A 26,518-nucleotide genomic window follows, 5' to 3' on the forward strand; every position below is an offset into this window, starting at 1 on the left:
ATTTACAAAAAAACAAACAACCCCATCAAAAAGTGGGCAAAGGAAATGAACAGACACTTCTCAAAAGAAGACATTTATATAGCCAACAGACACATGAAAAAATGCTCATCATCACTAGCCATCAGAGAAATGCAAATCAAAACCACAGTGAGATACTGTCTCACACCAGTTAGAATGGCAATCATTAAAAAGTCAGGAAACAACAGGTGCTGGAGAGGATGTGGAGAAATAGGAACACTTTTACACTGTTGGTGGGAGTGTAAACTAGTTCAACCATTGTGGAACACAGTGTGGCGATTCCTCAAGGATCTAGAACTAGAAATACCATTTGACCCAGCCATCCCATTACTGGGGATATACCCAAAGGATTATAAATCATGCTGCTATAAAGACACATGCACACGTATGTTTATTGCAGCACTATTCACAATAACAAAGACTTGGAACCAACCCAAATGTCCATCAATGACAGACTGGATTAAGAAAAGGTGGCACATACACACCACGGAATACTATGCAGCCATAAAAAAGGATGAGTTCTTGTCCTTTGTAGGGACATGGATGCAGCTGGAAGCCATCATTCTCAGCAAACTATCGCAAGAACAGAAAACCAAACACCACATGTTCTCACTCATAGGTGGGAACTGAACAATGAGATAACTTGGACACGGGAAGGGGAACATCACACACTGGGGCCTGTTGTGGGGTGAGGGGAGAGGGGAGGGATAGCATTAGGAGATATACCTAATGTAAATGATGAGTTAATGGGTGCAGCACACCAGCATGGCACATGTATATATATGTAACAAACCTGCATGTTGTGCACATGTACCCTAGAACATAAAGTATAATTAAAAAAAAAAAAAAAAAAAAACAAAAATTAGCTGGGTGTGGAGGCGCACGCCTGTAGTCCCAGCTACTAGGCAGGCTGAGGCAGGAGAATCACTTGAGCCTGGGAGGTGGAGATTGCAGGAAGCTGAAATCACGCCACTGTACTCCAGCCTGGGCAACAGAGGAAGATTCCATCTAAAAAAAAAAAAAAGAGGAAGAGAATTCAGGAAGTATTTGTTAAATAAATTAATGGATGGATACATGATACATGGATTAATGATAGTTCCCTCAGCCGGTCGGTTCTGTTAAATCTTCTGGGTCTGGGTCTATATACTCTCAAAGACCAACAGCTTGTCTTGCTCATAGAGATTTTTTTAAAAGTAACTTTTATATATGGAACTTTTACTATGTTCTCCAAGTTTCAGCTCAGATGTCCACTCCTCCAGGAAGGCCTCCCTGCCCCTTCTCCCAAGACCACGTTGGGCTCCTCCTGGAGTTCCCCCAGTCCTGCTCAGTCTGTGATTCCTGCCGGTCTGACTCCAGAGCTTTTGTTTATGACTGGGATCTATATCACAAGCATGATTCCAGCTCATTTAACATTTATTGGCTGCTGATAATGAACTTGGCACTGGGCCTGGTTATTAAGCTCTCAGAAACAAGGAGCTGGTCATTGTTGTTTTTTTATCATTGCTATTGACCATCGTAATCTCAGTTCCTGGTCTCCAGGGTTCCTGGACTTTCCGCTCTCCACACCAGACAGGGAAGGAAAGTCAGCCCTGGGGGTAGAGGGCAGAGGTGGGGTCAAAGTTACTTCCCTGCCACCACCCCTGTCTGTCCCGGGAGCGGCAGTCACTACAGTGTGTGTGACTTTGTAGCAGTGGGGGAGAAGAGAGAAGGGAGGTGGAGGGGCTGCAGCTGGAGTGGGGACTGTGTCTGTGTGTGCAAGCCGGGACAACAGACGGCCTGGCACACTGAAGTCAGGTGCTGGGACCCATGGGGCCTGCTGACTTATGGGGACACCACTGGATGGGAATCCTGCTCTCAGGTGAGTGCCCTGCTTCCTTCAGATGGGGGTGGAGGGGGGTTGTATGCATCTATTTGTCAGTGGTGCGTGTGTGTGTGTGTGTGTGTGTGTGTGTGCGCACGCACTCAAGGAAAGAGATGGAGGCAGAGAAAAAAAATGGAGACACAGAGATAGAGACAGAAATAAAGACAGATACAGATATAAAGATAGGGCTGGGCGTGGTGGCTCACATCTGTAATCCCAGCACTTTCGGAGGCTGAGGTGGGCAGATCACTTGAGGCCAGGAGTTTGAGACCAGCCTGGACAACATGGCAAAACCCCGTCTCTACTAAAAATACAAAAATTAGCTGGGTGTGGTGGCAGGCTCCTATAGTCCCAGCTATTTGGGGGGCTGAGGTAGGAGAATCACTTGAACCTTGAACTCGGCAGCGGAGGGTGCAGTGAACTGAGATCACACTACAGCACCCCAGTCTGAGTGACACAGCAAGACCCTGTCTCAAAAAAGAGAGAAAGAAAGGAAAGAAAGAAAGAGAGAGAGAGAGAGAGAGAGACAGAGAAAAAGAAAGAGAAAGATAGAAATAAAGACAGATACAAAAGAGATTGACAGAAGGAGACATAAACAGAGACCAGAGACAAAGATATATGTATATTTGTCAGTGGTGTGTGTGTGTGTGTGTACACACTTGAGGAAAGAGAGGCAGAGAGAGAAACAGACACAGAGACAGAAACAAATACAGATGCAAGAGACTGACAGAAGGAGACATAAACAGACTAGAGACAAGAGAGAAAGACAAAAGTGTGTGTGTGTGTACACAGAGAAAGAGAGAAAGACAAAAGTGTGTGTGTGTGTACACAGAGAAAGAGAGAAAGACAAAAGTGTGTGTGTGTGTACACAGAGAAAGAGAGAGAGACAAAAGTGTGTGTGTGTGTACACAGAGAAAGAGAGAGAGACAAAAGTGTGTGTGTGTACACAGAGAAAGAGAGAAAGACAAAAGTGTGTGTGTGTGTGTACACAGAGAAAGAGAGAAAGACAAAAGTGTGTGTGTGTGTGTGTACACAGAGAAAGAGAGAGAGACAAAAGTGTGTGTGTGTGTACACAGAGAAAGAGAGAAAGACAAAAGTGTGTGTGTGTGTGTACACAGAGAAAGAGAGAAAGACAAAAGTGTGTGTGTGTGTGTGTGTGTACACAGAGAAAGACAGAGAGAAAGATGGAGTCAGAGCCACAGAACCAGAGACCCAGGGAGAAAGAGAGAGGGAAATACAGGAAGAAGAGATACACAGAGAGACAGAGACAAAAGGTAAAAATATAACCTCAGAAATGATACCAGTGGGGGCCAGGCACAGTGGCTTATGCCTGTAATCCCAGCACTTTGGGGGGCCAAGGCGGGTGGATCACATGGTCAGGAGTTCAAGAACAGCCTGGCCAAGATGGTGAAACCCTGTCTCTACTAAAAATACAAAAATTAACTGGGTGTGGTGGCGGGTACCTGTAATCCCAGCTACTTGGGTGGCCGAGGCAGGTAATTGCTTGAACCCAGGAGGCAGAAGTTGCAGTAAGCCAAGATTGTGCCATTACACTCCAGCCTGGGTGAGAGTAAGAGTCTGTCTCAAAAAAAAAAAGAAAGGGAAGGAAAGAAAGAGAGAGAGAGAGAGAGAGAGAGAAAGAAAGAAAGAAAGAGAAAGAAAGAAAGAGAGAAACAAAGAAAAGAAAGAAAGAAGAAAAAGAAAGAAGGAAAGAAAGAAAGAAAGACAGACCAGTGGGAAAACAGGGAGGGGCAGAAAGAGAGGGAGACAGAGAACAAAGAGACAGGGAGAGAACTGTGTAAAGACACAGACAGAAATAGATTCAGAGACATGGAGAGAGGGAGTATCACGGAGATTCAGACAAGCAGATGAGAGATAGGCGGAGGGAGGCTGTGCCAGCCCTGGGCAGCCAGGTCCACGGATCAGGATGGGGATGAATGTGAAATTTCTGCCTAAAAGGCATCTGAGACAAAAGGAAGAAACTAGAATATTTTGACAAAAAAGTATTTCGGAAGTGAAGACATGATTTTGCAACAGGTCATGTGCAGAGGTGAGGGCTCAGCCCAGCCTTGCTGTGTGTCTCTGAGACCAGCTTCTCCTTTTCTGGGCCGGCGCTTCCTGGCTGACCCTGGAAGGGCGCAGGGGCTCCGTAGTCCTGGGAGGCTGAGAGTTATCAGCCGCATCCACAGGTGTCTCTGTGAGTGTTGCCTCTTCCTGGTGGGACAAAGGCAGGGCAATGTGAGAAGAAAGTCAGAGGGAAGGGGCCACAGCAGGCTTTCCACGGAGGGAGGCTTCCTGTCTCAGGCGGATATGATGAGGCCCTTATCAATGCTTTCACTCACATCATTTCACTTATCCTTACGACAGTTAAGTGAGGCTGGAACTGTTACTACCTCCATTTTTCAAATGGGGAAACTGGGCCTCAGGGGATATCACTTGCCCAAATAAATGGCAAAAATGAGATTCAAACCCAGGTGGTCAGGCTCTGAGGCTGTGGGCCTAACCTCTATTAGCATTTGAGGCAGAGAAACCACAGACACGAGAACCCGTCATCAAGACTACCATCATCGTCATCATCGTTGCCATCATGGTGGCTGAATATTTGCTATGAACTCTGTTAAGCATGTCACATTTGATAATCTCACTCAGACTTCACAACCACCAGATAAGCTGAGTTCTACTATTATCTCCATTTTTCAGTTGAAGAAACTGAGCCGCACAAAGAGAAAGTCCCTTACCCATGATAGTAGGGCTAATAAGTGACAGAGCTCATATTTGTTCCTAAGAGCTCATGCCCTTATTCACTGACTGGGCAGGGAATGGGGCAGTGTTAGGGCCACATTGGGGCCCTTTTGAGAGGGGCAGAGGGTCTGCGTTAATGGGGCTCATGGGAGGGATGAGGTCAGTTGCATGTGAGCACAGCTGCTGGGGTTGGGCCCCAGCAAAGTCTCGTGGTTTTTTGTTTGTTTGTTTGTTTTTGTTTTGAGACAAGGTCTAGCTCTGTCACCCAGGCTGGAGTGCAATGGGACAATCTCGGCTCACCACCACCTCTGCCTCCTGGGTTCAAGAGATTCTCGTGCCTCAGCCTCCCAAGTAGTTGGGTTTACAGGTGATTGTCACCACACCTGGCTGGTTTTTGGGTTTTTTTTGTTTTTTTTTTTTTTGTAGAGACGGGGTTTCACCATGTTGACCAGGGTGATCTCAAACTCTTGGCCTCAAGTGATCTGCTCACCTCGACTTCCCAAAGGGCTGGGATTACAAGCATGAGCCACCATGCCAGGTCCCATAGTCTCTTGCAGCCTCCGTAGTGGTGTGCAGAATGATCAAATGGAAAACTGGGAACTCATTTTTTGTGTGTGTGTTTGTATTTTTTTTTAAGACAGGACCTTGCTCTGTCACCCAGGCTGGAGTGCAATGGAGCAATCATAGCTCACTGCAGCCTCAAACACCCAGGCTCAAGTGATCCTCCCATTTCAGACTGTAGCTGGGACTACAGATGTACACCAACACCCCCAGCTAATTTGAAAAAATTTTAGTACAGACAAAGCTTCACTATGTTGCCCAGGCTGGTCTCAAATTCCTTAGCTCAAGTGATCGTCCCACTTCAGCCTCCCAAAGTACTGAGATAACAGGCATGAGCCACCATACCCTGCCAAAAACTGGGAACTTCTGCTATCTTGTTCTCCTTTCCTCCCCATGCAAGATCTTGCCTAGGGGCACATCAGAGGAAGTACCAAAAGTCAATATTTTTCACCAAGATCACAGTAAAAGTACCTGTTAATCAAGGGCTGGCTCTGTGGCCATCTCTGGGCTGACAGGAGGAATTACAGTGTTGAGAGCACAGTCTTCAGGGCCTGGCAGGCCAGGTCTTTAGCTTCTGCCATTGACAATACCATCTTGGTGAGTGACATCACTTCTGTGAGCATCGGCTTTCCTCTATGTGGAATACAGGGACCATCATGTGTCTCCAGTAGAGGGCACATCATTGGAGAGAACACAGTGACTATCAAGGGGCCCAATTAAAGTTTGCCAATATTCATTACCACCCCCACAACAACCCTAGTAAGCAGGTGATAGTACGCCCATTTTACAGTTGAGATTGAGGCTCAGAGAGGACGAAAACATGCTGCAGCTGGGCACAGTGGCTCACACCTGTAATTCCAGCACTTTGGGAGGCCGAGGCAGGCAGATCACGTGAAGTCAAGAGTTCGAGACCAGTCTGGCCAACACAGCGAAACCCCGTCTGTACTAAAAATACAAAAATTAGCTGGGCGTGGTGGCCTGTACCTGTAATCCCAGCTACTTAGGAGGCTGAGGCTGGAGAATCACTTGAACCCGGGAGGCGGAGGTTGCAGCGAGCTGAGATTGTGCCACTGCATGCCAGCCTGGGCGACAGAGCCAGACTCTGCCTCAGAAAACAAAAACACACACACAAACAAAAACCAAACAAACAAACAAAAAACATGCTGCAGGTCACATAGCTGGTAAGTAATGTGTAGGACTCAGGTCTCCACGGGTGGAATGCCAGCCCTATGACCTCAGAGCTCCCTGTGCTTCTGAAGACCCTAGCCAGGCACCCCCCAACACACCTCTCCCTCCCTGAATGCCTCCTCTCTCCCCTTCTAGCCTCGCTTTGGACCGTATGGAGTCCTCCAGCTGCAGCCCAGATCACCCTTGATGCCAACTCACTTGATGCCACCCAAAGTGAGGATTTTGTCCTGTCTGTGTTTGGGACCCCCAGGACACCCCAGATTCATGGCAGATCCAGAGGTGGGAGCCAGATAACAAGATGGTCATGCTGATCTCTGCCTCCGTGGAGATCCCCTATCTGGGCCTAACACCCAGAGTCCCAAGAGGGCAAATCTGATTGGCTCAGCCAGAGTCTGGCAACAACTGGTCCAGCCATCTGTGCCAGGGGTTGGGGTAAAGAGGGAGGGCTGTGACTGTCATGGCTGGGGTGGGCAAAGTTGGCTAAAAAGTGGGTGGGGGGGCTGGGTGCAGTTCCTTACACCTGTCATTCCAGCACTTTGGGAGGCTGAGAAGGGTGGATTAATTGAGTTTGAGACCCACCTGGGCAACATAGGGAGACCCCATGTCTAAAAAAAAAAAAAAAATTCACCAGGTATGGTAGTGTACACCTGTAGTCCCAGCTATTTGGGAAGCTGAGGTGGGAGGATTGCTTGAGCCCATGAGGTCAAGGTTGCAGTAGCTGTGATTGCACCACTGCACTCCAGCCTGGATGACACAGCGAAACCCTGTATCAATAAAGAAAAAGAGTGGGTAGGGGGCCCTTGCTGGCACTCGTGTTGTAAGCTTGATTGTCATTGCTGACTGATTGACCCCTGGTCAGGTCCCAGACCCTTTGCTTCACTTGCATAATCACTTTCAATGGGACTTGGAGAAGGGAAGTCACTTGCCCAAGATGATACCTTGAATGAGCAGTAGATCCAGCATTCAAGCCCAGGCATCCATCCAGAGTGTCTTCTGGCAATTCCAATCTAGTCCTGTTTCTCTGGGTCCCCCTGTGACTACGTCTTGTTTGTTCTTCCTCTACCTGTGTCTCTGCCTCTGTCTCCCTTGCTTGCTTTCAGAGCTGGCCAAGCCTACTATTGCAGTCAGCCTGGGCACTGCCATAGAGCAGCAGGATATGGTGATCTTCCACTGTAACACCAAGGACGTCAACATTACCATCCACTGGGTTTCCAACAACCTCTCCGTCGTGTTCCATGAGCGCATGCAGCTGTCCAAGGATGGCAAGAGCCTCACCATCCTCATTGTCCAGCGGGAGGACTCGGGGACTTACCAATGTGAAGCTCGAGATGCCCTTCTGCGCCAGAGCAGCGACCCCATCTTCCTGGACGTGAAGTGTGAGTCCCTTTCCATTCTCTCCAACCCCTCACCGACACTCACGTCTTTAGTGCCTTGTTCAGTCTCACAGCTTGAAATACCATCCAGATGTGGACTTGTCTACCTTTGAACTTCAGATGTATAACTGTTTGACATCTCTACTTGGATTCTGCTGGAAACCTCCAACTTAATATGTCTAAAATTGAGCTCCCAAACCTCAGACGTTTGATCCAAAACCTTGCCTGGATAGGGGTGAGCGAAGAGCATTAGCAGGCTCACTTTATTTATTTATTTATTTATTCATTCATTCATTCATTCATTTTTATTTGAGACAAGATCTCACTCTGTTGTCCAGGCTGGAGTGCAGTGGTGCAATCATAGCTCAATGCAGCCTCGACCTCCTGGGCTCAAGCGATCCTCCTGCCTCAGCCTCCCGAGTAGCTGGGACTACAGGCATGAGCCATTGCACCTGGCTAAATTTTAACTTTTTTGTAGAGATGGGATCTTGATATGTTGCCCTGATTGGTCTTAAACTCCTTGCTCCAATCAATCCTCTTGCCTCAGCCTCCCAAAGTGCTGGGATTACAGGTGTGAGCTACCTTAACCATTCAGCTGGCATACTTTAGACGTGTCTTTCAATCTTGCTTTACCCAGGGATGAGGCTGACATTTCATCTCCATCCGACTACTGCACCTCGTTTGTAATTGATCTAGCCTTTGAGTGGGGAGGAGGGAAATAAAATATTTATTGATCCGTTAAAGACCTCCATAAGAGACCTGTTGCTGATGCTATTGTTACTGCTGTAATTGTTCCTGTCCTCTCAGATGGTCCTGATCCTGTTGAAATCAAATTGGAGTCTGGTGTTGCCAGTGGGGAGGTGGTTGAGGTGATGGAGGGCTCTGACGTGACCTTCTTGGCGGCAACCAAGTCTCACCCACCCTCTGCCTATACCTGGTTTCTCCTTGACTCCATTCTGTCTCACACCACGAGCACATTCACCCTCCATGCTGTGTCCAGAGAACATGAGGGCCTGTACAAGTGCTTGGTGTCCAACAGTGACACCCACCTGTCCCGCCTGGGTACTCTGAAGGTTCAAGTCCTTGGTAAGTCTCCTTTCCTGGTTCCTCTCCTTTGTTCTTCTGAGAGTCAGATGCTGGCCATGTCAGAAGGAACCAAGAGTTCTTAATCCGGGGCCTTTGGATACTGTGTGAGGGAGAAATCCCTGTATGACATTGAGTTGCATGCAAAATGTTTGCGCTGTGTTCTAGAGGAAGGGTCCAGGATTGTCATCAGATTTTTGAAGGGATCTTGAACTCTAAAAAAAAAAAAAAACTTAAGAGGCCGGGCACGGTGGCTCACGCCTGTAATCCCAGCACTTTGGGAGGCCGAGGCGGGCAGATCACGAGGCCAGGAGATCGAGATCACCCTGGCTAACACGGTGAAACCCCGTCTCTACTAAAAATACAAAAAATTAGCTGGGTGTGGTGGCGGGCGCCTGTAGTCCCAGCTACTCGGCAGGCTGAGGCAGAGAATGGCGTGAACCCCGGAGGCAGAGCTTGCAGTGAGTGGAGATCAGGCCACTGCACTTCAGCCTGGGCGACAGAGCAAGACTCTGTCTAAAAAACAAAAAAATCTTCAGAGCTACTGAGCTACATCAATACCCCAGAGTCTGAGGAGGACCCAGGGGGATATCCAACGCAGCTGGTGACTGAGCAGGGCTCCGACCGCAGGGAAGGCTGGGCACACTGGCTCCTTTGCCTGGCTTGGCACATCCTGCAGGAGACCCTGGTGGCTCTCTAGGGGGTGCCCATGATTTGATTCTCTGAAGATGGGGGGAGGTTGTCTACATTTAAAAACACTAACACGACACTCACATACTCCATACTCAGACAGATAATAACCCCACATGCACAGCACACTCACGCACATGTACAATACACACAGTAAACACAACCCATATATAGCACGTACACATACCGTGCAATACCACAGACATACAACACACACACAAAACATACACACATATAGCATGCACACAACAGAGGTGTACAACTCACTCATCACAAAGTACATAATACATCACACATACAACAGATACACACAAACCCACAACACATACAAACCCACAGCACATACACACAAACCCACAGCACATACATCCACACAGCATATGCATACAAATCCATAACACATACACACAAACTCACAACACACACAAAATGGTCACACATACAACACATATACAACACACATGACATACAAAACAGACACACATATCTCACATACATCTACACAACAAACAAGATCACATATACATGACACACTCACATAAAATATATATACACCTAATATGTGCTAATGGACACACACAACATATATCATTGACATTCAGCACCCACTAAACATTACAGCCATTCAACATCACAGACACTCAAGATGGACAACATGGAAAACACACCACATACCATACAGTCAACACCCTCAACACATATATACAACAGACACACAATGCACACACAAAATACATACACATACCACATGCAGCACATACTCAGAGCATATGCACACATCACACAACACAAACACATAAACAATACCATAGACACAGAACACATACTCATATACAAAAAAATACACATAACATATACTCACGTACAAAGTGCACATGTGTACCACACACATACTTCATATTCAACACACACACCCAACACACACAAGAAATGCAAAACACACACGCACCACACACTCTCCGTATACACAAAACTCATTACATATTCACTTGAAAAAATCACACAACACACATTCATCCACAAAAGACATACATGTACCCCGCACACCAGTCATATGCAAATCATATACACATACACACCACCCACAACACACACACACACACACACACACACTCCTGGAAAAATTTGTGGGCTCCACAAGGGCAGGAGATGGGGGAAATCTCCCTGAACCTGACCCTGTATCTCCACGTGTTTCCAGAAAAAGTGACCACGCCAAAAGTCGTGCCTTCAAGCCTGAACCTTGTGGAGAATGCCAGGTCCGTGGACCTGACCTGCCAAACCGTCAATGAGAATGTGAATGTCCGGTGGTTCCTGAGCGGCCAGCCCCTCCTGCCCAGTGAGCACCTGCAGCTGTCAGCTGGCAACAGGACCCTGGTCATCCATGGCCTCCAGCGGAATGACACGGGGCCCTATGCCTGTGAGGTCTGGAACTGGGGCAGCCAGGCCTGGAGTGAGCCCCTTGAGCTTACCATCAACTGTGAGTCAGCCGGGGCCTGGACCTTCCCCTTCTCCCTTCTTCCCTCCTTCTCTTTAAGTTCTTCCTTCCAATCATTCATGCTATGATTACTGAGCTCCTGCTCTGTGTCAGGCATGAATCTGAGCACTGGATAAGGCCAAGTGCCTGCCCTCAGGGGGCTTATGTTCTAATGGAGAAACCAGACCATAAACAGAGAAGCAGGTGATAAGGTTTAGGGACACCACCCAGATTTAAGCTTTCCCAGGGTCTCACTGGCCCTTGTCTACAGGGAGGCAAACATAGAAACCGGGGAGAGGGGCAGTAAGAGGAGCTGTATTTGTCTGGATCCTTGGAGAAGCAGACCCCAAGGTGGGATTAACGGGATTATTCATGCAAGGGTTTTATTAGGGGAAATGCTCCGGTGAGGATAACTAGGGAGGCAGCTGTAGGAAGGTTGGAGAGAGCCATCAGACTGAGAGACTGAGATGCGAGTGTGACCCCGAGTGACAGGGAGAGGGACAGAGACTTGAATAGAAGCAACTGGATAACCATGCAGTTGAAGGAACACCCATCAGGGCTGTTGGGACCTCCCGTGTCTCCCAGGAAGGGGCCTGCCTTAGTTTCCTGGATGCACTCAGGTACTGGCAGGGTGCCGCCTGTGGGAGGGCTGGGAGTAGATTTGGGGGCACAGCAATTGGGCCCTTGGTCAATTACATTTCTGCTGTTGGAGGTCTTTGAAGAGCTTCTCCTGGTGGCCACAATTGTGCAGCGAGAGATGACAGGGCTGGACCAGAATGGCAACTGTCGGGTGTTGAGAAGTGGTTGCACTGTGGATGTATTTTGAATATGCTGCTGACTGATATTAGGTGAAAGAGAAAGAAAGGAGTCAAGAATGACTCTAAGGATTATTGCCTGAGCCACTGAAAGCATGTAGGAGTCATGAACCAAGATGGAGAAGATTGGGGGAGAAGAGGTTTCTGCTGGGAGAGAAAGGAGGGGTGCACTTTTGTACATGCGAAGTAGCAGGGAACACAGAGGTAGGGGTTAAGTACATGTCTTTGCTCCTCTTTACACTTCTCTGTTGCTCTCTCCTCTTTCCTTCTCAATTCAGTCATTAAACCAAAAATATATATTTTGTGCTCTCTCTGTGGTAAGCAACATGTTGAGCATTTGACACTTGCCATGATTTTCAGCTTCCACAGCCTGCTGGGGATGGGGAGGTCACTAAGTAGGCAAATAAAACACAGCATGATAAATGGGAACTTGGGGGACAAAGGGAGGGTATGGGGAGCCCAAAGGAAACCTCCATCTGGGGCATGTTGCAAAGGTCATCATGAATGGGGATGTCCACCGTGAGAGCTGAAGGATGAGTAGGAGTAGGCTGGTTAGAGCAGAGGCAGGGAAGAGCATTCCAGGCAGAGGGAAGAGAGTGTGCGACGGCTTTGAGGCAAGAGAGAGTGTAACAAGGATGGAATCTCCGAGTGGGATTTAATTCCTGAATGAGAGCAAGAGGTGTGGAAAGGTGGGACTGGAGGGGTCTGTAAGGATCAAAAAGGATCAAATTGTAAATGGCCTCATCAGCCATAGGCTTTGTCCCAAGGGCACTGGGGAGCCACAGAGAGTTCTGAACACAGGAGGGACAGTGACAATTTAGTACTTAGGAAGACTTCTCTGGCTACTGTGTGGAGGATGAGACTGGGATGGGGAGACCAGGAGGAGCTGGGATGCAGGTGAGGGATCCAAGTGGCCATGGGGTCAGGATGGGGAGAAATGAACAGGTTCAAAGGATGTTTGGGAGGGAGCAGAGAAGGGGTATTCCTCCCCTCCTGGAATGTCTCAATTAGCAACCTTTTGCATCCCTTCTAGTGTTTTACATTAATTTAAATAAAGTTTGACTCTTAAACTCTTTTAGGTTTTTTACAAAATAGAGACAGGGTCTTACTATGTTGCCTTGGCTGGTCTTGAACCCCTGAGCTCAAGTGATCTCCCTGCCTCAGCCTCCCAAAGTGCTGGGATTATAGGCATGAGCCATGGCCCCAGGCCCAAACTCTTTTAATTTATATGAGAAATCCAACAACTACTTTCATTTGTTTCCTTCTTGTATGTGTTAGAAGAGAAAAGTGACAATGATCCCCTCTGACATTACAAAGAAAATTTGCACGTGTTTATACCATTGAGAATACACAGGACTAGAAGTTAGGAATTATATGCACAGGACTCAGCCACAATTTCCCTCACTCTCCCACTTCCTTCCTTCCTTCCTTCCTCCTTCCTCCCTCCCTCCTCCCTTCCTTCCTCCCTCCCTCCCTCCCTTCCTTCCTCCCTTCCTCCCTTAGGAATTATATGCACAGGACACAGCCACAATTTCCCTCCCTCCCTTCCTCCCTTCCTCTCTTCCTCCCTTCCTCCCTCCCTCTCTCCCTCCCTCCGTCCCTCTCCCTCTCTTTCTCTCTTTCTCTCTTTCTTTCTTCCTTCTCACTCTGTCTCCTAGGCCGGAGTGCAGTGGCGCAACCTTGTCTTGCTGGCTCACTGCAACTTCGGCCTCCCAGGTTCAAGCAATTCTTAGCCACTCTAGTAGCTGCAATTACAGTCATGTGCTACCACATCTAGCTAGTTTTTATTTTTATTATTCAGTAGTGACATGATTCGTCATGTTGGTCAGGCTGGTTTTGAACTCCTGGTCTCAGGAGTTCCACTCACATCCACCTACCTCGGCTTCCCAGAGTGCTGGGATTACAGGTGTGAGCCACTGCGCTTGGCCTAGCAACAATTTCTGATGCCCGAGTGACCTAAAACTCTTCTTTGAATTAACTTTTGCAAAGGCAGGGGTTTTTTTGTTTTTTTGTTTTGTTTTGTTTTTTGTTTCTGAGATGGAATCTTGCTGTGTCACCCAGGCTGAACTCCAATGGCACGATCTCGGCTCACTGCAACCTCCACCTCACAGTTTCAAGCGATTCTCCTGCCTCAGCCTCCCAAGTAGCTGGGACTACAGGTGCCCGCCACCACACCTGGCTAATTTTTTGTATTTTTAGTAGTGATGGGGTTTCACTGTGTTAGCCAGGATGGTCTCGATCTCCTGACCTCGCGATCCACCCGCCTTGGCCTCCCAAAGTGCTGGGATTACAGGAGGCCCTTGTTTTTGTTTTGATCTCCCCCACCCGCAGTGTTGTGGACCACACTCTGCTTGTCAGACAGCTAAGGAGCAAAAGGGAGCATGTTCTGTTTATTTTACTGAAATTCCAAGGTGAAAGTGAATGGCTCGCTGATGGGGGCCAGGGGACATCACATTTGGTTTTACACACAGATGGTCCTGACAAAGTGAACATCACCAGGGAGTCAGCATCAAAGATGGTCAGCACCATCGAGGCAGAGCTCAACTCCAGCCTGACCCTGCAGTGTTGGGCCGAGTCCAAGCCAGGCGCTGAGTATCGCTGGACTCTTGAACACTCCACCGGGGAGCACCTGGGAGAGCAACTGATCATCAGGGCTCTGACCTGGGAACACAACGGGATCTACAACTGCACAGCCTCCAACCCTCTCACCGGCCTGGCCCGCTCCGCTTCAGTCCTGGTCAAGGTGGTAGGTGAGTCTCTCAGGGTTGCCTTCAGGGGCCTTTCCTGATGCTGGTCCCAGCCACCTAGTCTACCCCTATCGAGGGCTGGAGTGTGGCAGTCTCCACACTGCCTGAGCAGGTTCTCAGTCCCCAGCTGTTGAATCCTAACCCCTAATGCTCAGGGGAACATAGAAACTCTACTTCCTGCTGTGTTCCCTGGAAAACTCTCCAAGCTGTTCTGAGCCTCAGTTGGTTTGCCTGTAAATTGGGTTTGTGATGTGTATTAGCCCGTTTTCACGCTGCTGATAAAGACATGCCCAAGCCTGGGTAATTTATAAAGAAAAAGAGCTTTAATGGACTCACAGTTCCGCATGGTTAGGGAGGCCTCACAATCATGGTGGAAGGTGAAAGGCATGTCTTACATGATGGCAGACAAGAGAGAATGAGAACCAAGCAAAAGGGGAAACCCTTTATGAAACCATCAGATCTCGTGAGACTTATTCACTACCATAAGAACAATATAGTGGAAACCGCCCCCGTGATGAAATTATCTCCCAGAAGGCCCCTCTCACAACACTTGGGAATTATGGGAGCTACAATTCAAGATGAGTTTTGGGTGGGGACACAGGCAAATCGTATCATGATGCCTATCTTTCAGAGTGGTTTAGGACAATGAGTCAGAGACATACCCAGTGAGGGAAGGAGTGAGCTATATGGGGAATCAGAAATGATGTTAATAGCAATTGGACATGACTGGCAGGGAGTCCCTGTATCTCTGTCTTTAGTTCTTGAGAAGGCAACAGTGTTACTGTTCACTGGGATTCACATCCTTCTCCAGTGCTTATTAGCTGTGTGACCTTGGGCAAGTTACTTACTCTCTCTGGGCCTCTGATTTATTTTCTGAAAAACATAATAATTCTGCCTATTTCTTAGGGTTGTTGAAGCCTGTTAACATTTGTAAAGTTCTTAGGGCAGTGCTTGGCATATTATGTTTGTTAAACAAATAAAATTATTCCTTTTTTTTTTTTTTTTGAGACAGGGTCTGACTCTGTCACCCAGGCTGGATTGCAGTGGCATGATCATGGGTCACTGAAGCCTCAACCTCCCAGTCTCAAGCCATCTTCCCACCTCAGCCTCCTGAGAAGCTGGGACTACAGGCTTGCACCACCACCCCCAGCTAATTTTTTATTTATATTTTTTTTGTAGAGATGGCCTCCCTATGTTGCACAACTCCTGGGCTCAAGTGATCCTCCTGCTTCGGCCTCCCAAAGTGCTAAGATTACAGACTTGAGCCACCATGCTCAACCTAAAATTATTGTTTATTGAGCCTGTGCCACATATCTGAATCCAACTTTCCCATATATAATATCAGCAGACACTTCTTGGGTACTTTCTATCAGTCAGTTTTGAGGTGAGCCTGTTGGTTTCTTCATTGTACAGGAAGGGAAACTGAGACCTATAGACTTAAATCCTGTCATCGAGGTTTAAAACCAGGCTGGCCTCCTCAAGTTGTTCACTAAGCCTAGAACACCATTTATATCAACTTCCAAATTACCTCATTTAATCTTCAGAGCAATCTTGTGGTCTTGGTAAGACCATTTGATGGATGGAGCAACAGAGGCTCAGGGAAGGAAGCGGTGAGTTCAGTTGATGCTCACGGGGATATTGTAGGATTTGAATGAGATCATGTATGAAGGGCTCTTGGTGCTTAGAGCTTGCTTCTATCATCATCATCATCATTATCATCATCATCACCACCACCATTTGTCAAGCATCTGGTATGTATCAGGCACTGTGTTGGTAGTTTTATACATGATCTTGTTAATCCCTTTAAAAGTCTATAGAGGCCGGGCACAGTGGCTCACGCCTGTGATCCCAGCACTTTGAGAGGGTGAGGCAGGTGGATCACATATTGTCAGGAGTTGAAGACCAGCCTGGGCAACATGGTGAAACCCAATCTCTACTAAAAAATACAAAAATTAGCCAGGTGTCGTGGTGGGCACCTGTATCACACTACACAGGAGACTGAGACAGGAGAATCACTTGGGAGGCAGCCAGGTTGCAGTGGTTGCAGAGGAGCCAGAGGTTGCAGTGAGCCAAGATCATGCCACTGCACTCCAGCCTGGGTGATAGAGTGAGACTCTGTTTCAAAAAAATTTTAAAAAGTCTATAGAGTTTGGAATTCTTATCTTTGCTAGACATACAAAGAAACAGAGGCCGGCTTGGTGGCTCACGCCTGTAATCCCAGCACTTTGGGAGGCTGAGGCAGGTGGATGACGAGGTCAGGAGATCGAGACCATCCTGGCTAACATGGTGAAACCCCATCTCTACTAAAAATACAAAAAATTAGCCGGGCATGGTAGCGGGCACCTGTAGTCCCAGCTACTCGGGAGGCTGAGGCAGGAAAATGTCGTGAACCCGGGAGGCGGAGCTTGCAGTGAGCCAAGATCGTGCCGCTGCACTCCAGCCTGAGGAACAGAGTGAGACTCTGTCTCAAAAAAAAAAAAAAAAAGAAAGAAATGGTGATGCGGCCAGGTACGGTGGCTCACACCTGTAATCCCAGCAGTTTGGGAAGTTGAGGTGGGTGTATCACCTGAGGTCAGGAGTTCGAGACCAGCCTGGCCAACATGGGGTTTTAGCAGAGAAACCCCATCTCTGCTAAAAATACACACACACAAAAATGGCCAGGCATGGCAGTGCACACCTGTAATTCCAGCTACTTGGGAGGGTGAAGTAGGAGAATTGCTTGAACCTGGGAGGTGGAGGTTGCAGTGAGCTGAGATCGCACCATTGCACTCCAGCCTGGGCAACAGAGCAAGGCTCCATCTAAAAAAAAAGGGGGGGGGGCAGGGAAAGAAAAATGGAGATGCAGAGAATGAAACTAAGAATCCCTGAGGCACCCCAGGAAATTCCCTCCTGCCCCTCCGAAGCAGAGCTCCTTCCTCACACTCCTGACCCTTGTGACTGTGTTCTTAATTCCAGTGGCTCGATTTCACCCTTTTGAGAAAGGTTCAGGCAGAAGTGAGATGGGCAATTGGCAGACCTCATTAATGAAAACAATTGCCATTTATTAATCACCTACTATGTGCCAGGTGTCAACATTCATGATTTCATCTCATCTTTGCAAACATCCTGTGCTATTTACAGATGAAGAAATGAGACTCAGAAATGAATTCACTTGTGCACGGTCACACGGCCCCGGCGAGTCAGGGGGTTCTAAGTGAAAGCCGGGTTTCTGGTTGCCAAAGCTCTTTTCTCTGGTCTGTGCCTCTTTTCTGGGAGGAAAGAAAGGCAAAGCCGTATTTGATCTATTATGCTAATTGGCATTGTCATCATGGCCAACATTTACTGATCACTTTCCATGGTTCCAAACAAACACTATATATATAGAACATGAATACATATATGTTTAATCTTTCCAGAAGCCCTATAAACCCTGATGTTCTCATTTTACAAAAGAAACAACTGAAGCATAGAGAGGTTAAGTAGCATGCCCAAAGTCACTGCTGAAATTTGGACCCAGAAACTGGATATTTTAGTTTAGAAATGATGCTGTTAATACCACAGACTGAGGCCAGGTGCAGTGGCTCATGTCTGTAATCCCAGCACTTTGGGAGGTTGAGGCGGGTGGATCACTTGAGGTCAGGAGTTCCAGACCAGCCTGGGCAACATGGTGAAACCCCCTCTCTACCAAAGAATAAAACAAATTAGCCTGGCATGGTGGCAGGTACCTGTAGTCTCAGCTACTCGGGAGGCCGAGGTAGGAGGATCACTTGAACCTGGAGGTTGCAGTGAGCTGAGGTCGCACCACTCCACTCCAGTCTGGGTGACACAGCGAGACTCTGTCTGGAAAAAAAAAAGCAAAACCGAAACCCAAGAACCACAGTCTGATGCCTCCCAACGACTGGAAAACCAGTGCTCACAAAATGTCAGTAGAGAAAAAGCTGCAAGCTTGGGAATGGGCTGGGGGCAGGGATGAGGGTGTGTCAGGCCTGGGTCTTGATTCTCTCTCCTTGCCCAGGTCCCCAGTCCTCCTCCCTGTCCTCAGGGGCCATCGCTGGTATTGTCATCGGGATCCTGGCTGTCATTGCTGTGGCCTCAGAACTGGGCTATTTTCTCTACATCAGAAATGCCAGACGGTAATACAGGGATACAGGGTGGGGGATGGGGATGTGGCCAGCAGGGGGCGCGCCTGCCTGGCGTGTTGCTGACCATGGTGCTGAGTCGTGTCTGGCACCTGGGGAATTCAGAGGGTTGGGGGCATTGTCCAAGAATGGACGTGGTATACGGACAGAACCTGTGGAGATGGGCAAGGACTAGAGGCACAGAAGAATGAGGGTTTTGGGGTTTCAGGCCCTCAAGGAAAACAACAGAGGACCCCAGTCATGAGACCTCACAACCCACTCCGAAGGAGGAGCACCCCACAGAGCCCAGTTCCGGTGAGTGACTCTATGGATGATGCCGGGGGCAGGGGTGAGGGCTGGAGAAGAGGCTGGTGCTGGGGGCTCCCAGCTTTGCCACCAGGTCACTGTATGATCAGGGCAAACCCTGCCCACTCTGAGCCTCTGTGTTCCCATCTGGAATATGGATGAGATTGGAGTCACGCCCTCTGATGGGTTCTGCCTGTTCCAACAGTCATGGCAAAAGCAAGACAACATGCTGGAATGCTCTCCTTTCTCAATCTCAGAAAACTTTGTTAACTGATTGCTGTAGACAGAATGAATCAATCACAACACTCCTTCCTGCTGAATCCAAATCCAGCCTCATATCTCAATAGAGAGCCTCGAGTGCCCTCTACTGATGGGTTAGAGTTAACCAAAGACAAAATGAAACATATTTGCCATCTCTAGGTCTGGGATTCTGGAAGGATAGGCCTTTTGATATGGAAGGCTTTCTAGAAACTGTCCAATCCAGCCCCATTTTACAGAGAGGAAAACCAAGGCCATGAGGGATAAAGGGCTAAACCCAGGCTACAGAGGACCCACTGTCAAAACTGGGGCTAGAACTTAGATTTCTCTCCTCATTTGTGTCACCAAACAGCCTTACCTAACCCAGAACTTGACTTCCAGGACATTCCCAGGTCAAGCTCAGTGGAAATATGACAGGGAGTCCTGGGAAGGAAGATTTCTGCACTTCCTTTCTGGGGACAGGGGTCCTGGAAAAACAGCCCCCCTTGCCTCATATCTCTTTCTAACTCCAGCTCCTGACTGAGATTCACTTTTTCTAGAAAGCCTGAGTCCTGAGTATTGCAACATGTCCCAGCTTCAGGGACAGATCAGAGTCGAAAAGGTGAGTGATGCTGCAGAGGGACCCTCCTTGATCTGCCAACCAGGCTGCGGTAGTCTTACTTCTTAGGGTGGGGACTGGCATGATATTTTGAGAAAACCCAGTGCCAGGTTGAGTCTGTCTGCATCTCCTCCTCTGACTTCTCTGAGGATCTTAAGACCCTTCCGAGTTTTTTCATCTCTTCTCCTCGTCTTCTTACTCCTTGACATGACAATTCCTAGCTTTGAGCCCTCTGGGAATCAGAAGAGCTATAACTGCCTCTGAGGCCAAAGCTATTTCTGAGAATCTCTTGGGGTGCCCCTGTTCCAAGCCCTATGACCTCTCTGCAACTTTGTTTTTCCCCAGATGCAACCACCAGACCTTCCAGAGGAGACCTATGAGGTACATTGGCCCTGCTGGGTTTGGTTAAAGAATCTGTGGAGGAAAGACAGTCTGAGAATTTTATGTGTGATAAGCCTGAGAGATGATCTCGTCTAAAGCTTTCATGGCACATCACAGGGCCTGGGATGGGAAGAGAGTAGCCTAAGGCCTCACAGGGAGCTGGGTCAGATGCCAAGACCCTGGATCCTCTTTTGTTCCTTCCACCTCCAGGGCTTGGAATTGGATTGCCAGTGAGGTGGTACTGGACCAGCACATGCTGGGGTGAAAAGGAGGCTGGGAGTAAAGGTTGCAGAGCCAGCAGGAAAAAGGAGAGTTCTGGGCCAGGGCAAGGGCCTGGGTTCTAACCCTGCTTCCACCTCTGATTCTCTGCAAGAATCTGAACAGATTCCTTCCACTCTCTGGGTCTCTGAAGAGTATAAGTTGGTACATTCCTGGCAATCTGTGACTGTAGGCCCTGCCTGATTTCTCTGCTTACTTGCAGACAAAGCTGCCTTCAGCAAGCCCTGGAGGCAATTCTTTCAGCCCCTGGAAGCCACCACCCAAACCTCTGATGCCCCCACTCAGATTGCTCTCCACTGTGCCAAAAAACACGGAGTCAATCTATGAGGTATGTTTATGCCATGCTGAGTCTTTGGACAGGTGGAAATCTGTCACCAATCTGGTTTTTCTTCCCTACTAAAGAGTCTGTAGGATGAACTATAAAGAAAATTTCCCTTTAAAAATCTTCTCAATTCCATCCTACCCATTTCCATCGTGTCATTTTCTTTCTTTCTTTTTTTTTTTTTTGAGACGGAGTCTCGCTCTGTCGCCCAGGCTGGAGTGCAGTGGCCGGATCTCAGCTCACTGCAAGCTCCGCCTCCCGGGTTTAAGCCATTCTCCTGCCTCAGCCTCCCGAGTAGTTGGGACTACAGGCGCCCGCCACCTCGCCCGGCTAGTTTTTTTTTTTTTTGTATTTTTTAGTAGAGACGGGGTTTCACCTTGTTAGCCAGGAGGGTCTCGATCTCCTGACCTCATGATCCGCCCGTCTCGGCCTCCCAAAGTGCTGGGATTACAGGCTTGAGCCACCGCGCCCGGCCTATCGTGTCATTTAATAGTTAGTTTTCCTTCATTCCTTTCCAAATGCACTCCATTTTATTGCATTCCATGTTTCACTCCACCCATTTCCTTTCTATCCATTTAGCTTTATTCATTTTCTGTATTTCCATATCACTTCACTCTGCCATTTTCTTTCCATCTCATTTGGTTTTATTTCCTTTCACTGTGTTTCCCCCCATCCTATCTCTTCCCATTCACTCTACTTTATTCCATGCCTTTTCTTTTCTTTTCTTTTCTTTTTGAGACAGGGTCTTGCTCCATCACCCAGACTGGAGTGCAGTGACTCAATCTCTGATCACTGCAACCCCCGCCTCCCAGGTTCAAGGGATTCTCCCACTTCAGCTTCCCAAGTAGCTAGGACTACAGGCACGAGCCATCACACCCAGCTTATTTTTTTATTTTTTGGTAAATATGGGGTTTCACCATGTTGGCCGGGCTGGTCTTGAACTCCTGACCTCGATTGATCTGCCCGCCTTGGCCTCCCAAAGTGCTGAGATTACAGGAATGAGCCATCATGGCTGGCTCATTCCATGCCTTTTCATTCCATCCCACTCAGCTCTGTTTGATCCCTTTACACTCCTTTCCTTCTCTTTCTTTTTTTTTTTTTTTTTTGTTTTTGAGACGGAGTCTCGCTCTGTCGCCTGGGCTGGAGTGCAGTAGCCGGATCTCAGCTCACTGCAAGCTCCGCCTCCCGGGTTCTCACCATTCTCCTGCCTCAGCCTCCCGAGTAGCTGGGACTACAGGCGCCCGCCACCTCGCCCGGCTAGTTTTTTGTATTTTTTAGTAGAGACGGGGTTTCACCGTGTTTGCCAGGATGGTCTCGATCTCCTGACCTCGTGATCCGCCCGTCTCGGCCTCCCAAAGTGCTGGGATTACAGGCTTGAGCCACCGCGCCCGGCCTCCTTCTCTTTCTTATTTCATTCCTTTTCATTCTTTTCCTTTCTATTACATTTTATCCATTTTTATTTTTTCTTTTAATTCATTTCAATTCATTTATTTTACATTCCATTACACTCTATTTTATTCCAGCCCACTCAATTCCCATCCCACGACTTTATTTCATTTCCATTCTTATTCTTCCCATCCCATTTCAGACCTCTTATTTCCATCCATATATTTAATCCATTTCATCCGTTCTGTTTTCTACCTCTCCATTCCTTCCTAGTCAATGTCCCTATTTACATTCATTTCCATTTGATTGGTTTTCATTTCATTCCACTGCATTCCAGTTCTTATTCTTTATATTCCTTTCCCATTCACTTTTTCTTTTTTCCCATTCCCTTCTTTCTTTTCCATTCACTTTCTCTTCTCCATCCCCTCCCCTGTCATTCAATGCTATTTCACTGTTTTCCATTCCTCTCCCTCTGTTCTTTTCAATTCCTTTCCCTTTTCATTTCTCTCCAATCCATCCCACTCTATTCTATTCCATTCCATTCTACTCCATGTTTTCTCACTTCATCCTGTCCCTTTATGGCACTTCATTCCCTTGTCTTTATTACTTTCCTTTTGAAGCTTTCCATTTAATTTCTTCTTTTCAAGTCATTCCATTCCACTCCTTTTCACTTCATTTAAACTCTTTCCATTTCTTTGCAGTCCTTTGCATTTCCTACTCTTTACACCATTGATGTCAGTTTCATTTCATCTCATTATTTTATATTGCATGGCATTCCATTTCATCCCTTTTGTTTTTTTTTAATTTTGTTGCTTTATTTTTGTTCTTTAATGTTAGACTTTCCTTCTACTATATTACTTTTCTCTCATTTCCTCTCCATTTCTCTCCCCCTCATTACCTTATTTTATTACTCTCTTTTCTGCTCCATTTTATTTTACTTTATTTCTTTCTTTCCACTTCAATTTTCCTTTTCATTTAATTTCTTTCATTTGCCCTTCTTTGGACATCATGCCATTTTATTTCACTCCATTCTCTGCCTTTAATTTATATTGTATTCCTTTCTGTCCTATTCAGTTTCCCTCCATTTCCTTTATGTCTTTGCCATCTCTTTCAGTTACATTCCTAAACAGTCTATTCCTTTTCATTCCCTTCCTTTCCTTTCCAATCTTTCATTTCATTCATGATATTTACTTCCCCACATTTTTCTCATAGGAGATTTGAAGCAGTTTTTCCTGTGGAAGATTTGAAGCATTATATACAACATTACAAAATGGTGTTAAATTAGAAATAGAAATTACAATCAGAAAAAATATTTTTAACAATAGCAAGAAGTCAAGATATGAGTAAAAAGTAAAAAAATATATGCTGGGCCTACATGATATCTGCCCCTGTATCTCTTATGTGTCTCTAAGCTTCCTGGTAACAATAAAACAGAGAGGTATGATTAGTTACATCATTCTCAAAGAAGAAAACTGGGCCAGGCGTGGTGGCTCATGCCTGTAATCCCAGCACTTTGGGAGGTGGAGGTGAGCAGATCACTTGAGGTCGGGAGTTCAAGACCAGCCTGGCCAACATGGTGAAACCCCATCTCTACGGAAAATCCAAAAATTAGCTGGGCATGGTGGCAGGCACCTGTAATCCCAGCTACTTGGGAGGCTGAGGCAGGAGAATCACTTGAACCTGGGAGGCAGAGGTTGCAGTGAGCTGAGGTCCAGCCACTGCACTCCAGCCTGGACAATGGAACAAGACCTTGTCTCAGAAAGAAAAAAATTAAAAAGAAGAAAACTATTAGTTCATCCAGCCATAAGCAAAGGTTCCAATAACAAGTTTAGAGCAGTCAAGTGATGGCTCCATAGTTCTAAGGACTAGTAGAATTACTTTAGAGAATGCAAGTGATCTTAACCCTGTCATCAGGACAGCCAGATGACTCCATTTCCAAGAATGGACTTTAGATTCTATATTCTGAACAAGTCAGTGACCAGTCAGAATTTATCCAGAGGAGGAATAAGTGAGAGGCCATAACACGGGCTCAAATCCATGTCCTACTGACAGGGTTTTATTGGGTTTGGAAAAGAGAAAATTTAGGGACAGAGGACTCCATTATTTTAGTGTCTGACAGGCTTCAAGTAGAGGGATAAATGTGTTCCTTGTTGTTCCAGAGGGCAGATAAATTACCATGGAGGATAGGTAAAAGAGGGGTAGATTTTAGCCTAACAGATGAACTATTCTTGAAAAATGTGAATATCCTATATACCTTTTTATTTTTTTTGAGACAAGGTATTGCTCTTTCGCTCAGCTTGTGTGCAGTAGTGCGATCATGGCCAACTGCAGCCTCAGATTCCTGGGCTCAAGCGATCATTCCACCTTGGCCTCCCAGAGTGTTGGGATTAAGATGCGAGCCACTGCACCTGGCTGAATGTTTCATATATTAATATCTTAGTCAAGAATTTTTAATGTTAAGAACATTAAACCCTTTGAATGTAGTTTGAATGGGGATTAATTGAGAGAACACTGAGAAATATCAGATAACTCAATTTCAGAAATTACTCCTGGGCCTCTTGGCGACTCGAATGCCACAAAGAAGCTGTTTCTCTCTTATTACACAGTTTCTCATTTTCATTAATCTATGAATTCATTTCATTCTCTCAATTCAGATTGAATTTCTATGTATGTCACCTGGTCATTGCTTCTCTATAACTTCAGAGTACATATAACAACATCTTCTGCTGCCCTTTAAGCATTTCTAGGTTCAAATTCTCCATAGGAGAATCAGATTGGTTCAGGCCACGGTATCATGTTTAGGTTTGTCAGCTCTATAATCGGCTTTGCAACTGGTAAAACCTTAGCCACCTGAGTCCCTCTCTTCACCAGTGTCTGCTTAGGGGAGCCATGTTTGTTTCCTATTATTAGTAGGGCAAAAGGTCTTCCCACTCAGTAAGCTTCCTCTTATATCTCAGCCAGAATAAGGTCATATGGTGCTCCTTGTTGCAACAGAGGCTGAGAAAGTGATACATTAACATTCCCAGTCTCTTCAATAGAAGCAAGCGAGGGAGGTGGTGTGGGGAAGAATGCTAGGTCAGTCAACTCAGTGTCTGCTACATTCTGCAGGGATTAGAAGGAGCAAACCATGCAAACAGTATAGAGAGAAACATTCCAACTTGAGAGGCATCAGGAAAAAAGGCCCAGAAGTGAGTGTAGAGTTATCCGTTGCTGTATAATGAATTACCACAGACTTTGCAGCTTAAAATAACACGAATTTATTATCTCACAGTTTCCGTGGGTCAGGAGTTCAGGCATTGCTTAGACAGCTCTTCTGCAAGGCTATATAATCAAGGTGTCAGTCAAAGCCCAGGTCTCATCTGAGGCTCAACTGGGGATGGATCCACTTCCAAGTTCACGTGGTTATTAGCAGCATTCAGTTCCTTGCAGGCTGTCATAATGAGGGTCTCAGTTTCTTACTGTCAGCTGGAGGTCATCCTCAGTTCTTTGCCATATGACCCTCTCCACAGGCAGTTCACAATGTTGCATCTTGTTTCTTCAAAGCCAAGACAGAAGTCATAATCTTATTTAACAGAATCACATACATGCAATCATGCATATCCTACCACCTTTGCCATATTCTATTGGTTAGATGCAAGTCACAGGTCTTGCCCTCAAGGTGAGGAGATTACATAGAGGAATGAATACCAGGAAGCAGGGATAATGGGGACCATTTTAGAGTCTGTTTACCACAGTGGGGAAGTACATGGGCCATTCCAGGAACAGAGAGGTGCCAGTGTTAAGTGTGATGAGAATGGAGGAAGATTTCTGGAATTTCCAAAGAAAGGAAAGTACCAGGCTGTTTGGGCCCCAGACTACAGTGAGTAGACTGGGAGGGTCCACCTAGCAAATGGAGCTCACATTTTCTCTTCGTTTAACAGGAGCTTGTGAATCCAGAGCCCGACACTTAGTCCAAATCAACTCCTCGGTTTAACGGAAGCAGGGATCTTTTTCTCCAGGAGTCCTAGAGAAACCATGTTCTATCATATATTTAATGACATTTATTAAGTGCATATTATAAGTCAGTCATTCTCTGTCATCTCTGTATACCTTGTGATGTTCTACTGCAATGGGTTGGTCAGGCCCTGGCTCCCACAGAATCTTAGATTTTGACTCATATTTTTTTTTTCAAAGCAATGGTAACGGTAAAAATGACAGCCCGTGGATCTAGAGTTAGAGGGCCAAGGTTTGAGACTGAACAGCATAGGATATCATAGTTGCAGGTTGAGGTTGAGCAAACACCGTTGGGTTTTTGCTCACCAGGGAGAAGAGTAAGTCTGAGTCAGCCAGAGAGGAGCAG

The 26,518-nt window shown here is 46.8% G+C and overlaps 1 protein-coding gene across 1 annotated transcript; it reads left to right on the plus strand.

Annotated features, from left to right (window-relative positions):
* Nucleotides 1–1,705: 1,705 nt before the first annotated feature.
* CEACAM20 (CEA cell adhesion molecule 20) lies at nucleotides 1,706–26,180 on the plus strand. Its single transcript, XM_033224786.1, has 12 exons — nucleotides 1,706–1,876; nucleotides 6,506–6,649; nucleotides 7,471–7,746; nucleotides 8,551–8,829; nucleotides 10,715–10,993; nucleotides 14,277–14,555; nucleotides 18,547–18,664; nucleotides 18,879–18,964; nucleotides 19,753–19,814; nucleotides 20,157–20,192; nucleotides 20,674–20,799; nucleotides 26,100–26,180. The coding sequence occupies exons 1-12, from the start codon at nucleotides 1,825–1,827 to the stop codon at nucleotides 26,127–26,129; spliced, it is 1,767 nt and encodes a 588-aa protein (XP_033080677.1). The 5' UTR covers nucleotides 1,706–1,824; the 3' UTR covers nucleotides 26,130–26,180.
* The last annotated feature ends 338 nt before the right edge of the window (nucleotides 26,181–26,518 follow it).

The sequence above is a fragment of the Trachypithecus francoisi genome, unplaced genomic scaffold, assembly GCF_009764315.1.
Source record: "Trachypithecus francoisi isolate TF-2019V2 unplaced genomic scaffold, Tfra_2.0 Lachesis_group12, whole genome shotgun sequence".
Classification (NCBI taxonomy): domain Eukaryota; kingdom Metazoa; phylum Chordata; class Mammalia; order Primates; family Cercopithecidae; genus Trachypithecus; species Trachypithecus francoisi.